The sequence below is a fragment of the Oncorhynchus nerka genome, linkage group LG15 (assembly GCF_034236695.1).
Source record: "Oncorhynchus nerka isolate Pitt River linkage group LG15, Oner_Uvic_2.0, whole genome shotgun sequence".
Classification (NCBI taxonomy): Eukaryota; Metazoa; Chordata; class Actinopteri; order Salmoniformes; family Salmonidae; genus Oncorhynchus; species Oncorhynchus nerka.
In genome coordinates, this window is record NC_088410.1 from 104,897,077 (window position 1) to 104,912,447 (window position 15,371).

At 46.8% G+C, this 15,371-nt stretch overlaps 1 protein-coding gene across 1 annotated transcript in view; it reads right to left on the reverse strand.

The window, feature by feature from the left end:
• LOC115124499 (lysine-specific demethylase phf2-like) overlaps positions 1–15,371 on the reverse strand; it is a 159,652-nt gene that overhangs the window by 59,533 nt on the left and 84,748 nt on the right. The window contains exons 8-13 of the mRNA XM_065002119.1: positions 13,648–13,735; positions 13,236–13,342; positions 4,859–4,950; positions 4,234–4,323; positions 1,681–2,058; positions 824–934 (exon numbers count right to left, since the gene is read on the reverse strand). Coding sequence (XP_064858191.1) covers positions 824–934; positions 1,681–2,058; positions 4,234–4,323; positions 4,859–4,950; positions 13,236–13,342; positions 13,648–13,735 — 866 coding nt within the window. The remainder of the gene's footprint in view (positions 1–823; positions 935–1,680; positions 2,059–4,233; positions 4,324–4,858; positions 4,951–13,235; positions 13,343–13,647; positions 13,736–15,371) is intronic.

A 15,371-nucleotide genomic window follows, 5' to 3' on the forward strand; every position in this document is an offset into this window, starting at 1 on the left:
CTGTACCTTACCCAACTGAAACTGTACTGTACCTTACCCAACTGAAACTGTACTGTACCTTACCCAACTGAAACTGTTCTGTTCCTTACCCAACTGAAACTGTTCTGTTCCTTACCCAACTGAAACTGTTCTGTTCCTTACCCAACTGAAACTGTACTGTACCTTACCCAACTGAAACTGTTCCTTACCCAACTGAAACTGTTCTGTTCCTTACCCAACTGAAACTGTTCTGTTCCTTACCCAACTGAAACTGTTCTGTTCCTTACCCAACTGAAACTGTACTGTACCTTACCCAACTGAAACTGTTCTGTACCTTACCCAACTGAAACTGTACCGTACCTTACCCAACTGAAACTGTACCTTACCCAACTGAAACTGTACCTTTCCCAACTGAAACTGTTCTGTTCCTTACCCAACTGAAACTGTACTGTACCTTACCCAACTGAAACTGTTCTGTTCCTTACCCAACTGAAACGGTTCTGTTCCTTACCAAACTGAAACGGTTCTGTTCCTTACCCAACTGAAACTGTTCTGTACCTTACCCAACTGAAACTGTTCTGTTCCTTACCCAACTGAAACTGTTCTGTACCTTACCCAACTGAAACTGTTCTGTACCTTACCCAACTGAAACTGTTCTGTACCATACCCAACTGAAACTGTTCTGTACCTTACCCAACTGAAACTGTACTGTTCCTTACCCAACTGAAACTGTTCCTTACCCAACTGAAACTGTACTGTACCTTACCCAACTGAAACTGTTCTGTTCCTTACCCAACTGAAACTGTTCTGTTCCTTACCCAACTGAAACTGTTTTGTACTGTACCTTATATTTCCACTTGGCCTCCGCCTGTTTCTTGTTCTGTTCTCGGATCTCAATCTTCTCCAAATCGTTCTGCTTGCAGGTCCCCGACATACTCAGGATGTTGTTAGCCACCTGGGGGAGCAGGGAGCAGCTGTTGGAGAAATGCCTGCACACCCTCCAAGAGGAGGGTTGACAACCCCTGATGTAGAGGTGTAGAGCACGACTGGTCCAGTCATGTTATTCATGGTCAAGGTTGTCTTGCCCCTCTTGGGCTGATCCATCTTGACCGACACGTAAATAATGGTTGACACGTAAATAATGGTTAAAGGGACATTTCTAAAAATGCACCACCCCAACATCAACATACAGGGTTTTTCTTTATTTGTACTATTTTCTACATTGTAGAAAGCAAAGCTGTCATCAATGCAAAGGGTGGCTATTTGAAGAATCTAAAATACATTTTGATTCTTTTAACAATTTTTTTGGTTACTACATGATTCCATATGTGTTATTTCATAGTTTTGATGTCTTCACTATTATTCTACGATGTAGAAAAATAGTAAAAATAAAGAAAAACCCTTGAATGAGTAGATGTTCTGAAACTTTTGACCGGTAGTGTATGTGGAAAATGTTTTATAGTAAAAAAGATAAAGAAAGATAAGTGTTTTTAAATTACATCATCGGACGAATACTAAGACAATTACTAAAACAATTACTAGACATGTATCTTCCTTTTACTAGAACACATAGAAACAGACTAGATTTTCACACATGTTAATATTGGAGTGGTGCTGGAGATGATGAAGTTGACATTTTTTTAAGTTTCCCTTTAAACAGGGTATTAGAAGTGAATAAGTTGTGGTTGTTATTGCTCTCACCTTGCCCCCCATCTTGCCCTTCTTGGGTTGGTCCATCTTGCTGAGGATGTCCTTAGCGTGAGACTCCAGAGCTGCCAGGCTGGAGGGCTTCGATGGAGGGGGAGGAGGAGGGGGAGGGGGGACCTCCTTCTCTTTCTTTCCTTTCTTGTTCCCTCCCTCCTTCACTTTGGGGACCTTGGGAGGTTTGGGGGCCTTGGGCATCTTGGGCGGCTTGGGTGGCTTGGAGGCCTTCTTCCTAGCTGGTTTTTCCCGGAGGGGAGGGGAGGGAGAGGGGACGCTGGAGGGGGAAGCAGGGTCCTCAGGCTCTGATGGGGCAGCAGGGGGTTCCTCCACTGGAGCCTTGCTGCTCAAATCACTCTTAATGGCTTTAGCCGCATTCTGAACAACAACAACACAATGACATGGTAATTTATCAAAAAAAACTCACTTTTCTAATTTCACTCTGAACCATGACCACAGTCTGAGCTGTCACTCTGAACCATGACCACAGTCTGAGCTGTCACTCTGAACCATGACCACAGTCTGAGCTGTCACTCTGAACCATGACCACAGTCTGAGCTGTCACTCTGAACCATGACCACAGTCTGAGCTGTCACTCTGAACCATGACCACAGTCTGAGCTGTCACTCTGAACCATGACCACAGTCTGAGCTGTCACTCTGAACCATGACCACAGTCTGAGCTGTCACTCTGAACCATGACCACAGTCTGAGCTATGAGTTCATAGGACAGTTAGTAACATAGTTCAGATAACCTAGTTCACTACAACACCCATGATGCAGTTGAAACAGTTGAAGTCGGAAATGTATATACACCTTCGCCAAATACATTTAAACTCAGTTTTTCACAATTCCTGACATTTAATCCTAGTAAACATTCCCTGTCTTAGGTCAGTTAGGATCACCACTTTATTTGAAGAATGTGAAATGACAGAATAATAGCAGAGAATTATTTACTTAAGCTTTTATTTCTTTCATCACATTCCCAGTGGGTCAGAAGTTTACATACACTCAATGAGTATTTGGTAGCATTGCCTTTAAATTGTTTAACTTGGGTCAAATGTTTCAGGTAGCCTTCCACAAGCTTCCCACAATAAGTTGGGTGAATTATGTCCCATTCCTCCAGACAGAGCTGGTGTAACTGAGTCAGGTTTGTAGGCCTCCTTGTTTGCACACGCTTTTTCAGTTCTGTCCCCACATTTTCTATGGGTTTGACGTCAGGGCGTTGTGATGGCCACTCAAGGACCTTGACTTTGTTGTTCTTAAGACATTTTGCCACAACTTTGGAAGTATGCTTGGGGTCATTGTCCATTTGGAAGACCCATTTGCGACCAAGCTTTAACTTCCTGACTGATGTCTTGAGATGTTGCTTTAATATATACACGTCATTTTCCACCCTCATGATGCCATCTATTTTGTGAAGTGCACCAGTCCCTCCTGCAGCAAAGCCCCCCCACAACATGATGCTGCCACCCCCGTACTTCACGGTTTGGATGGTGTTCTTAAGCTTGCAAGCCTCCCCCTTTTTCCTCCAAACATAACGATGGTCATTATGGCCGAACAGTTCTATTTTTGTTTCATCAGACCAGAGGACATTTCTCCAACAAGTATGATCTTTGTCCCCATGTGCAGCTGCAAACCGTAGTCTGGCTTTTTATGGGGGTTTTGGAGCAGTGGCCTTTCAGGTTATGTCGATATAGGACTCGTTTTACTGTGGATATAGATACTTTTGTACCTGTTTCCTCCAGCATCTTCACAAGGTACTTTGCTGCTGTTCTGGGATTGATTTGCACTTTTCGCACCAAAGTACATTAGTCTCTAGGAGACAGAACGTGTCTCCTTCCTGAGAGGTATGATGGCTGCGTGGTCCCATGGTGTTTATACTTACTACTACGTACTATTGTTTGTACAGATGAATGTGGTGCCTTCAGGCGTTTAGAAATTGCTCCCAAGGATGAACCAGACTTACGGAGATCTATAATTTTTATTCTGAGGTCTTGGCTGATTTCTTTTGATTTTCCCATGATGTCAAGCAAAGAGGCACTGAGTTTGAAGGTAGTGCTTGAAATACATCCACAGGTACACCTCCAATTGACTCAAATTATTTCAATTAGCCTATCAGAAGCTTCTAAAGCCATGACATCATGTTCCGGAATTTTCCAAGCTGTTTAAAGGCACAGTCAACTTAGTGTATGTAAACTTCTAACTCACTGGAATTGTGATACAGTGAATTATAAGTGAAATAATCTGTCTGTAAACAATTGTTGGAAAAATTACTTGTGTCATGCACAAAGTAGATGTCCTAACCGACTTGCCAAAACTATAGTTTGTTAACAAGAAATTTGTGGAGTGGTTGAAAAACGAGTTTTAATGACTCCAACCTAAGTGTATGTAAACTTCCGACTTAACCTATACAGTTGATGTCTGTTAATGTCAGATTTTCTCTACGTATCTCTCAACTACAACAGGACATTGGAGACCTGACCAGTAGAATAGATCAGTACAGAGCAGGTAAGGACAGGGCAAGGTGGCACTGAGCAGGGTAGGGTCATACCTCTGAGATCCTGATCTCCTTGGCCAGGTCCTTGATGAGCTGAGTGGGCTTCATGTTCTCTGGAAGCTCATCCTCGTGTTCTAACAGAGCCTGGAGGAGAGACCCAGTACATGAAACACAGTCAACAGAGCCTGGAGGAGAGACCCAGTACATGAAACACAGTCAACAGAGCCTGGAGGAGAGACCCAGTACATGAAACACAGTCAGAGCCTGGAGGAGAGACCCAGTACATGAAACACAGTCAACAGAGTCTGGAGGAGAGACCCAGTACATGAAACACAGTCAACAGAGCCTGGAGGAGAGACCCAGTACATGAAACACAGTCAACAGAGCCTGGAGGACAGACCCAGTACATGAAACACAGTCAGCAGAGCCTGGAGGAGAGACCCAGTACATGAAACACAGTCAGAGCCTGGAGGAGAGACCCGGTACATGAAACCCAGTCAGCAGAGTGATAGTAGCTGTAGTAGCAGCTGACATTGGTAGACAGGACATCATAAGACTGTGTGACCCTTACTCTCTAAAGACTGTGGAAAGAAAGAAGGACAACGGGACATATTGTCCATTATAAAGGTGGGATTTAGGGAGTACAGGTGGAACTGATGGGTGAGATAACAAACGTTACCTGTTTCTTGGTCCAAGCTCTAAAAGCTCCGTTGATGATCTTAGCTCCGTGGACCAGGTAGGCAGCTGGTTGCTTGTTGGACTTGTGTAAACCTGCAACAAGAGAGAATATTGTTAGACAGCTCTCTCTTGGTAAACAGGTCATTTGACCTCAAAGGGACAAACTGTTCAAACAAAGGTTAAATTAATTGGATTCTGTTCATTCACTGTGAGAACATTGAGTTGTAGACTCATTTTTTCATAAATGCCTCTTTCTACTGTAAGACAGCGGCTCCCTCTAGCCTAACTGCTGTCAGTAAACTAATTAACCAATCAAAACACATCACGTTTCAGAGCCCGGTCACCATACATTTCGTACACAGACAGCAGGGAAATCTAAATCTCTGTTGAAACTGAATCTGGTTGACAGAAAACATCTGATTAGACCAGTAAACTCCTGGAAGATGTTACTGCAAGCTGAAGGCCGTTTAAATCAGACACGTGCGCTCCCCCCCCCTCCCCCCCTCCTAAGCCTCCCTCCATCTCTCCCAGACACATGCCTCTCCTTGCCTGCCAGCCTGCCTGCCTCTCGCCCTCCCAGCCTGCCTCCCTCCATCCACCTCTCCCAGACATATGCCTCTCCCTCTCCCTCCCTCCCAGCCTGCCTCCCTCTCTCCCAGCCTGCCTGCCTCTCGCCCTCCCTGCCTGCCTCTCGCCCTCCCAGCCTGCCTCCCCCCTCCCAGCCTGCCTGCCTGCCTCCCACCCTACCAGCCTGCCTCCCTCCCTCCCTCCATCCATCTCTCCCAGACATGTGCCCCTCCCTCCCTCCCAGACATATGCCTCTCCCTCCCCTCAGCCTGCCTGCCTGCCTCCCTCCCTCCCTCCCTGCCTGCCTCCCTCCCTCCCAGCCTGCCTCCCTCCCTCCATCTCTCCCAGACATATGCCTCTCCCTCCCCCTCCCTCCCTGCCTGCCTCCCTCCCTCCCAGCCTGCCTGCCTCCCTCCCGCCCTCCCAGCCTGCCTGCCTCCCTGCCTGCCTGCCTGCCTCCCACCCTCCCAGCCTGCCTCCCTCCCTCCATCTCTCCCAGACATATGCCTCTCCCTCCCCCTCCCTCCCAGCCTGCCTCCCACCCTGCCTCCCTCCCTCCCTCCATCTCTCCCAGACATATGCCTCTCCCTCCCTCCCCCTCCCTCCCTCCCAGCCTGCCTCCCTCCCTCCACCTCTCCCAGACATATGCCTCTCCCTCCCCTCCCTCCCAGCCTGCCTGTCTGCCTCCCTCCCAGCCTGCTATGCCTCTCTCCCAGCCTGCCTGCCTCTCGCCCTCCCAGCCTGCCTCCCTGCATCCACCTCTCCCATACATATGCCTCTCCCTCCCCCCAGCCTGCCTGCCTCACTCTCTCCCAGCTTGCCTGCCTGCCTCCCTCCCTCCCTCCATCCATCTCTCCCAGACATATGACTCTCCCTCCCCCTCCCTCCCTCCCAGCCTGCCTGCCTCTCGCCCTCCCAGCATGCCTGCCTCCCTCCCTCCCTGCATCCATCTCTCCCAGACATATGCCTCCCCCACCTACCAGAAAAGAGTTACAGGTCTGTACACTGCTCTATTCGCAGGGGAAAGAAGCTGAACAAGTTTAAGATATTCAGGCCTTCTGTGGAGGAGGATCAGAATGATTATGAGATTGTTATGGGTAAACTGGACAATTAGTTAGTGCCCAAAGTGAACACTATTCATGAAAGAGCCTGCTTTCATCAACGCACCCACAAGCCCACGGAAACCCCAGAGGGATACATCAGAAGCCTACACCAGATAGATGTTACAAGCCTTTCAACACTGCCAAGAACTCAAATATCCAGGACAGGTTGGTCATAGAGAGATGTCAGAGAAGCGTCCACTAATGCCTGACATGACACTCAACAAAGCGGTAGAGCTTGTGAAGCAGTCAGAGCAAGTCAAGGGACAGCTCAGTGAAGTAGCATACAAACGAGTGGTGCACAATGACAAATAGACAAAACAAAGGGGATTAAACAAAATGACACAATGTGAACAGGATGCTTCAGATGTGGTAAGGTACATGCTAAAGAGGACAGATGTGGTAAGGTACATGCTAAAGAGGACAGATGTGGTAAGGTACATGCTAAAGGGGACAGATGTGGTAAGGTACATGCTAAAGAGGACAGATGTGGTAAGGTACATGCTAAAGGGGACAGATGTGGTAAGGTACATGCTAAAGAGGACAGATGTGGTAAGGTACATGCTAAAGAGGACAGATGTGGTAAGGTCCATGCTAAAGAGGACAGATGTGGTAAGGTACATGCTAAAGAGGACAGATGTGGTAAGGTACATGCTAAAGAGGACAGATGTGGTAAGGTACATGCTAAAGGGGACAGATGTGGTAAGGTACATGCTAAAGGGGACAGATGTGGTAAGGTCCATGCTAAAGAGGACAGATGTGGTAAGGTACATGCTAAAGAGGACAGATGTGGTAAGGTACATGCTAAAGAGGACAGATGTGGTAAGGTCCATGCTAAAGAGGACAGATGTGGTAAGGTCCATGCTAAAGAGGACAGATGTGGTAAGGTACATGCTAAAGAGGACAGATGTGGTAAGGTACATGCTAAAGAGGACAGATGTGGTAAGGTACATGCTAAAGAGGACAGATGTGGTAAGGTCCATGCTAAAGAGGACAGATGTGGTAATGCTAAAGAATGTCGCAGCTGTAGGAAGCTAAGTCATTTCGCAGTCGTTTGTCGCTACTGCGTGGTCAAAGAGGTTACAGCACCAAACGAGAGAGGAGGAGAGGGTGAGTTCCATTTCCTGGGAGTTACAGATGTTGATGACTAAAACAATGACAGTTAAACTGCAAATAAATGGTACAACAACAGACTTTAAGACTGACACAGGGGCAGTGTCATATCAGGAAAATACTTAGAGCACACTGAAAAACATGCCACCACTGAAAAGTAACTAAACCAGACAGGCCAGGGTGGAAACTGGGTCACTTTACAGATACTACTGGACTGTATGGGTCACTTTACAGATACTACTGGACTGTATGGGTCACTTTACAGATACTACTGGACTGAATGGGTCACTTTACAGATACTACTGTACTGAATGGGTCACTTTACAGATACTACTGTACTGAATGGGTCACTTTACAGATACTACTGGACTGAATGGGTCACTTTACAGATACTACTGGACTGAATGGGTCACTTTACAGATACTACTGGACTGAATGGGTCACTTTACAGATACTACTGGACTGAATGGGTCACTTTACAGATACTACTGGACTGAATGGGTCACTTTACAGATACTACTGGACTGTATGGGTCACTTTACAGATACTACTGAACAGTATGGGTCACTTTACAGATACTACTGGACTGTATGGGTCACTTTACAGATACTACTGGACTGTATGGGTCACTTTACAGATACTACTGAACTGTATGGGTCACTTTACAGATACTACTGGACTGAATGGGTCACTTTACAGATACTACTGGACTGAATGGGTCACTTTACAGATACTACTGGACTGTATGGGTCACTTTACAGATACTACTGGACTGTATGGGTCACTTTACAGATACTACTGGACTGTATGGGTCACTTTACAGATACTACTGGACTGTATGGGTCACTTTACAGATACTACTGGACTGTATGGGTCACTTTACAGATACTACTGGACTGAATGGGTCACTTTACAGATACTACTGGACTGTATGGGTCACTTTACAGATACTACTGAACCGTATGGGTCACTTTACAGACACTACTGAACCGTATGGGTCACTTTACAGATACTACTGAAGAGTATGGGTCACTTTACAGATACTACTGGACTGAATGGGTCACTTTACAGATACTACTGGACTGAATGGGTCACTTTACAGATACTACTGGACTGTATGGGTCACTTTACAGATACTACTGGACTGAATGGGTCACTTTACAGATACTACTGGACTGAATGGGTCACTTTACAGATACTACTGGACTGAATGGGTCACTTTACAGATACTACTGGACTGAATGGGTCACTTTACAGATACTACTGGACTGAATGGGTCACTTTACAGATACTACTGGACTGTATGGGTCACTTTACAGATACTACTGGACTGTATGGGTCACTTTACAGATACTACTGTACTGTATGTGTCACTTTACAGATACTACTGGACTGTATGGGTCACTTTACAGATACTACTGAACTGAATGGGTCACTTTACAGATACTACTGGACTGAATGGGTCACTTTACAGATACTACTGGACTGAATGGGTCACTTTACAGATACTACTGGACTGAATGGGTCACTTTACAGATACTACTGGACTGAATGGGTCACTTTACAGATACTACTGGACTGTATGGGTCACTTTACAGATACTACTGGACCGAATGGGACACTTTACAGATACTACTGGACCGTATGGGTCACTTTACAGATACTACTGGACTGAATGGGTCACTTTACAGATACTACTGGACTGAATGGGTCACTTTACAGATACTACTGAACAGTATGGGTCACTTTACAGATACTACTGAACTGTATGGGTCACTTTACAGATACTACTGAACTGTATGGGTCACTTTACAGATACTACTGGACTGTATGGGTCACTTTACAGATACTACTGGACTGAATGGGTCACTTTACAGATACTACTGAACTGTATGGGTCACTTTACAGATACTGCTGAACTGTATGGATCACTTTAGAGTGAGCCTACAGAGTGGTGTGCTCATAGAGATCAGGGAGCCTAGAGAGTGGTGTGATCTCAGATCAGGGAGCCTACAGAGTGGTGTGATCTCAGAGATCAGGGAGCCTACAGAGTGGTGTGATCATAGAGATCAGGGAGCCTACAGAGTGGTGTGATCTCAGATCAGGGAGCCTACAGAGTGGTGTGATCTCAGAGATCAGGGAGCCTACAGAGTGGTGTGCTCATAGAGATCAGGGAGCCTACAGAGTGGTGTGATCATAGAGATCAGGGAGCCTACAGAGTGGTGTGATCTCAGAGATCAGGGAGCCTACAGAGTGGTGTGATCTCAGAGATCAGGGAGCCTACAGAGTGGTGTGATCATAGAGATCAGGGAGCCTACAGAGTGGTGTGATCTCAGATCAGGGAGCCTACAGAGTGGTGTGATCTCAGAGATCAGGGAGCCTACAGAGTGGTGTGATCATAGAGATCAGGGAGCCTACAGAGTGGTGTGATCTCAGAGATCAGGGAGCCTACAGAGTGGTGTGATCATAGAGATCAGGGAGCCTACAGAGTGGTGTGATCATAGAGATCAGGGAGCCTACAGAGTGGTGTGATCTCAGAGATCAGGGAGCCTACAGAGTGGTGTGATCATAGAGATCAGGAGCCTACAGAGTGGTGTGATCATGAGAGATCAGGGAGCCTACAGAGTGGTGTGATCTCAGAGATCAGGGAGCCTACAGAGTGGTGTGATCATAGAGATCAGGGAGCCTACATAAACATAAACATAACCTAACCGTGAAATGTTTACTTACAAGCCCTTAACCAACAGTGCAGTTCAAGAAGAGTTAAGAAAATATTTACCAAATAAACTAAAGTAAAAAAAATTATGAAAAGTAACACCATAAAATAACAATAACGAGGCTATGTACAGGGGGTACCGGTACCGAGTCAATGTGCAGGGGTGCAGGTTATATACAGGGGGTACCGGTACCGAGTCAATGTGCGGGGGTGCAGGTTATATACAGGGGGTACCGGTACCGAGTCAATGTGCAGGGGTGCAGGTTATATACAGGGGGTACCGGTACCGAGTCAATGTGCGGGGGTGCAGGTTATATACAGGGGGTACCGGTACCGAGTCAATGTGCGGGGGTGCAGGTTATATACAGGGGTACCGGTAGGGGTGCCGAGTCAATGTGCAGGGGTGCAGGTTATATACAGGGGGTACCAGTACCGAGTCAATGTGCGGGGGGGTGCAGGTTATATACAGGGGGTACCGGTACCGAGTCAATGTGCGGGGGTGCAGGTTATATACAGGGGTACCGGTACCGAGTCAATGTGCGGGGTGCAGGTTATATACAGGGGTACCGGTACCGAGTCAATGTGCGGGGGTGCAGGTTATATACAGGGGTACCGGTACCGAGTCAATGTGCGGGGTGCAGGTTATATACAGGGGTACCGGTACCGAGTCAATGTGCGGGGTGCAGGTTATATACAGGGGGTACCGGTACCGAGTCAATGTGCGGGGGTGCAGGTTATATACAGGGGTACCGGTACCGAGTCAATGTGCAGGGGTGCAGGTTATATACAGGGGTACCGGTACCGAGTCAATGTGCAGGGGTGCAGGTTATATACAGGGGGTACCGGTACCGAGTCAATGTGCGGGGTGCAGGTTATATACAGGGGGTACCGTACCGAGTCAATGTGCGGGGTGCAGGTTATATACAGGGGTACCGGTACCGAGTCAATGTGCGGGGGTGCAGGTTATATACAGGGGTACCGGTACCGAGTCAATGTGCGGGGGTGCAGGTTATATACAGGGGTACCGGTACCGAGTCAATGTGCAGGGGTGCAGGTTATATACAGGGGGTACCGGTACCGAGTCAATGTGCAGGGGTGCAGGTTATATACAGGGGGTACCGGTACCGAGTCAATGTGCGGGGGTGCAGGTTATATACAGGGGGTACCGGTACCGAGTCAATGTGCGGGGTGCAGGTTATATACAGGGGTACCGGTACCGAGTCAATGTGCAGGGGTGCAGGTTATATACAGGGGTACCGGTACCGAGTCAATGTGCAGGGGTGCAGGTTATATACAGGGGGTACCGGTACCGAGTCAATGTGCGGGGGTGCAGGTTATATACAGGGGGTACCGGTACCGAGTCAATGTGCGGGGGTGCAGGTTATATACAGGGGGTACCGGTACCGAGTCAATGTGCAGGGGTGCAGGTTATATACAGGGGGTACCGGTACCGAGTCAATGTGCAGGGTGCAGGTTAGAGGTAATTACTACATCTAGGTCGGAGTGAAGTGACTATGCATAGATAATAAACAGCGAGTAGCAGCAGTGTACAAAACAAAATGGGGGGGGGGGGGGGTTGTCAATGTAAACAGTCCGGTAGCCATTTGATTAATTGTTTAGCAGTCTTATGGCTTGGACGTAGAAGCTGTTAAGGAGCCTTTTGGTCCTAGACTTGGCACTCTGGAACAGCTTGCAGCATGCCTAAGGCACGTTCACGCAGATGAGCAGGGACCCTGGGCATCTTCCTTTTGGTGTTTTTCAGCATCAGTAGAAAGTAGAAAGGCCTCTTTAGTGTCTTCATAACAGTTTTCATAACTGTGACCTTATTTGCATACCGTCTGTAAGCTGTTAGTGTCTTAACGACCGTTCCACAGGTGCATGTTCATTCATTGTTTATGGTCCACTGAACAAGCATGAGAAACGGTGTTTAAACCCTTTACAATGAAGATCTGTGAAGTTATTTGGATCTTTACTAATTATCTTTGAAAGACGGTCCTGAAAAAGGGACGTTTCTTTTTTTGCTGAGTTTATGTCACTGCGTTGTCGAAGTATTAATGAATCCGGTGATTGATGTGGTACCCTCCTCAATGCCATCGGATGATTCCCAGAACATATTCCAGTCTGTGCTAGCCAAACAGTCCTGTAGCTTAACGCAAAGCAAAGGGAGGCAGAGAAAGTAGATTGAACCCTGGCCAGGTGGGAAGGGGTAAGGCATGGGGTAGGTGTGGTAAAGGTTAGGGAGCACAGCTCTACCTGAGGTCTGTTCATCGGGGTGCAATATTACTGAACTTTCTGATTGCGTAGACAACAGATATGATACAAATGTGTAGAACGGAAATGATTTTCTGTCATGTAGAATTGGGGATCATTTCATCTCCATAAGAAAATAATGGGATAAATCCCCGATTTGACTAACACACAGAGATAATACCTGTATTCCCTACATAGTGCACAACTATTGACCAGAGCCCATACAGTATGTTGGCAATGTGATCAGTAGAAGGCAATCTGGCCATATTACAACAGAGAGACAAAGCGTAGAAACGTAAACAGAGTTGTCCGGCCAGCCGAGAAGAGTTCAAACACAGAGAGAAAGCAGAGAACTAGTGATTGTAACTGTGCCAGGCCCTTTGAACATAATCATCTGTGAACGACGCCAAGCAGACGTTTAACGACAGTAATAATATTAGAGTATCCATCTCCTCATCTGCTGAGCAGACCGTAGGAAGGACACACGCTATACACCACTAGAGGAACAGGAAACGGACCAGCACCACGAGGGGAACAGGAAACGCATCACAAGCACAGGAAAAGGAACGCAGAGGAAGACTGAAACCAAACCTGAAAGCCTGATAGCTGTAGAAAGAAAAAATGTGATGTACCTTTGAACCTCTCCAGCAGGTGGCGTCCCACGTACCAGCAGGCCGTCTCAAAGTTGGGGAACGGAGTCAGACAGTTGACCTTCAGACGCTTCTCCACCTCATATGCTCTGCGAAGGAAAACACACTTTAAATTATTTTTTAAAGGGATAGTTCACCTAAAATGACATATTGGTTTCCTTACCCTGTAAGCAGTCTATGGACAAGATATGACAGCAATCCTAGATTTGGTTTAGGTTCTCTGGTACGGTTTCCACATGCTAACATTTTAGCATTTGTAGCACAAATCCCATTCAAGTCATGGGACCAATATGAGCGTTAATTAAAAACTAGGCCAAATCAGGAAGTGCAGTTGACCTTAAAAGCTACAGTCTAAGCTACAGGAGGTCCTCATTGATACTAATGATGTGCTCACCTCATCTGCATCTCAACACTCAGGTTGTGGACAAAGTGTCCAGAAAAGGCCAGAGTGTCCACTGGAGTCAGAACTGCGTTGATCCAACCTGGAAACAGACACAGTATACACACATTCTACACTTCTATTCTCAATGTGACAACATCAGAACAGGTCTGATTCTAGTCCCAATGTGACAACAGGTCTGATTCTAGTCCCAATGTGACAACAGGTCTGATTCTAGTCCCAATGTGACAACATCAGAACAGGTCTGATTCTAGTCCCAATGTGACAACATCATAATTGGTCTGATTCTAGTCCCAATGTGACAACATCAGAACAGGTCTGATTCTAGTCCCAATGTGACTGTGGTGACAACATAATAATAGGTGTGATTTGTGAGAATAACTAAATCTAGCCCTGAACAGATTTCTGATTCTGATGTGATGGTTTGAAGATTTCTTGTCCCTGCTTCAGAGTACACTAACCTGATGGTATGAATAGGGTCTGTCCCTACTTCAGAGTGCACTAACCTGATGGTATGAGTGGGGTCTATCCCTACTTCAGAGTGCACTAACCTGATGGTATGAGTGGGGTCTAGCCCTACTTCAGAGTGCACTAACCTGATGGTATGAATAGGGTCTGTCCCTACTTCAGAGTGCACTAACCTGATGGTATGAATAGGGTCTGTCCCTACTTCAGAGTGCACTAACCTGATGGTATGAGTGGGGTCTATCCCTACTTCAGAGTGCACTAACCTGATGGTCCCTACTTCAGAGTGCACTAACCTGATGGTCCCTACTTCAGAGTGCACTAACCTGATGGTATGAGTGGGGTCTATCCCTACTTCAGAGTGCACTAACCTGATGGTATGAATAGGGTCTGTCCCTACTTCAGAGTGCACTAACCTGATGGTATGAATAGGGTCTGTCCCTACTTCAGAGTACACTAACCTGATGGTATGAATAGGGTCTGTCCCTATTTCAGAGTGCACTAACCTGATGGTATGAGTGGGGTCTATCCCTATTTCAGAGTGCACTAACCTGATGGTCCCTACTTCAGAGTGCACTAACCGGATGGTCCCTACTTCAGAGTGCACTAACCTGATGGTATGAATAGGCGTCTGTCCCTACTTCAGAGTGCACTAACCTGATGGTATGAATAGGGTCTGTCCCTACTTCAGAGTGCACTAACCTGATGGTATGAATAGGGTCTGTCCCTACTTCAGAGTGCACTAACCTGATGGTCCCTACTTCAGAGTGCACTAACCTGATGGTATGAATAGGGTCTCTCCCTACTTCAGAGTGCACTAACCTGATGGTCCCTACTTCAGAGTGCACTAACCTAATGGTCCCTACTTCAGAGTGCACTAACCTGATGGTCCCTGCTTCAGAGTGCACTAACCTGATGGTATGAATAGGGTCTGTCCCTACTTCAGAGTGCACTAACCTGATGGTATGAATAGGGTCTGTCCCTGCTTCAGAGTGCACTAACCTGATGGTTTGAATAGGGTCTGTCCCTACTTCAGAGTGCACTAACCTGATGGTATGAATAGGGTCTGTCCCTACTTCAGAGTGCACTAACCTGATGGTATGAATAGGGTCTGTCCCTACTTCAGAGTGCACTAACCTGAATAGGGTCTGTCCCTACTTCAGAGTGCACTAACCTGATGGTCCCTACTTCAGAGTGCACTAACCTGATGGTATGAATAGGGTCTGTCCCTACTTCAGAGTGCACTAACCTGA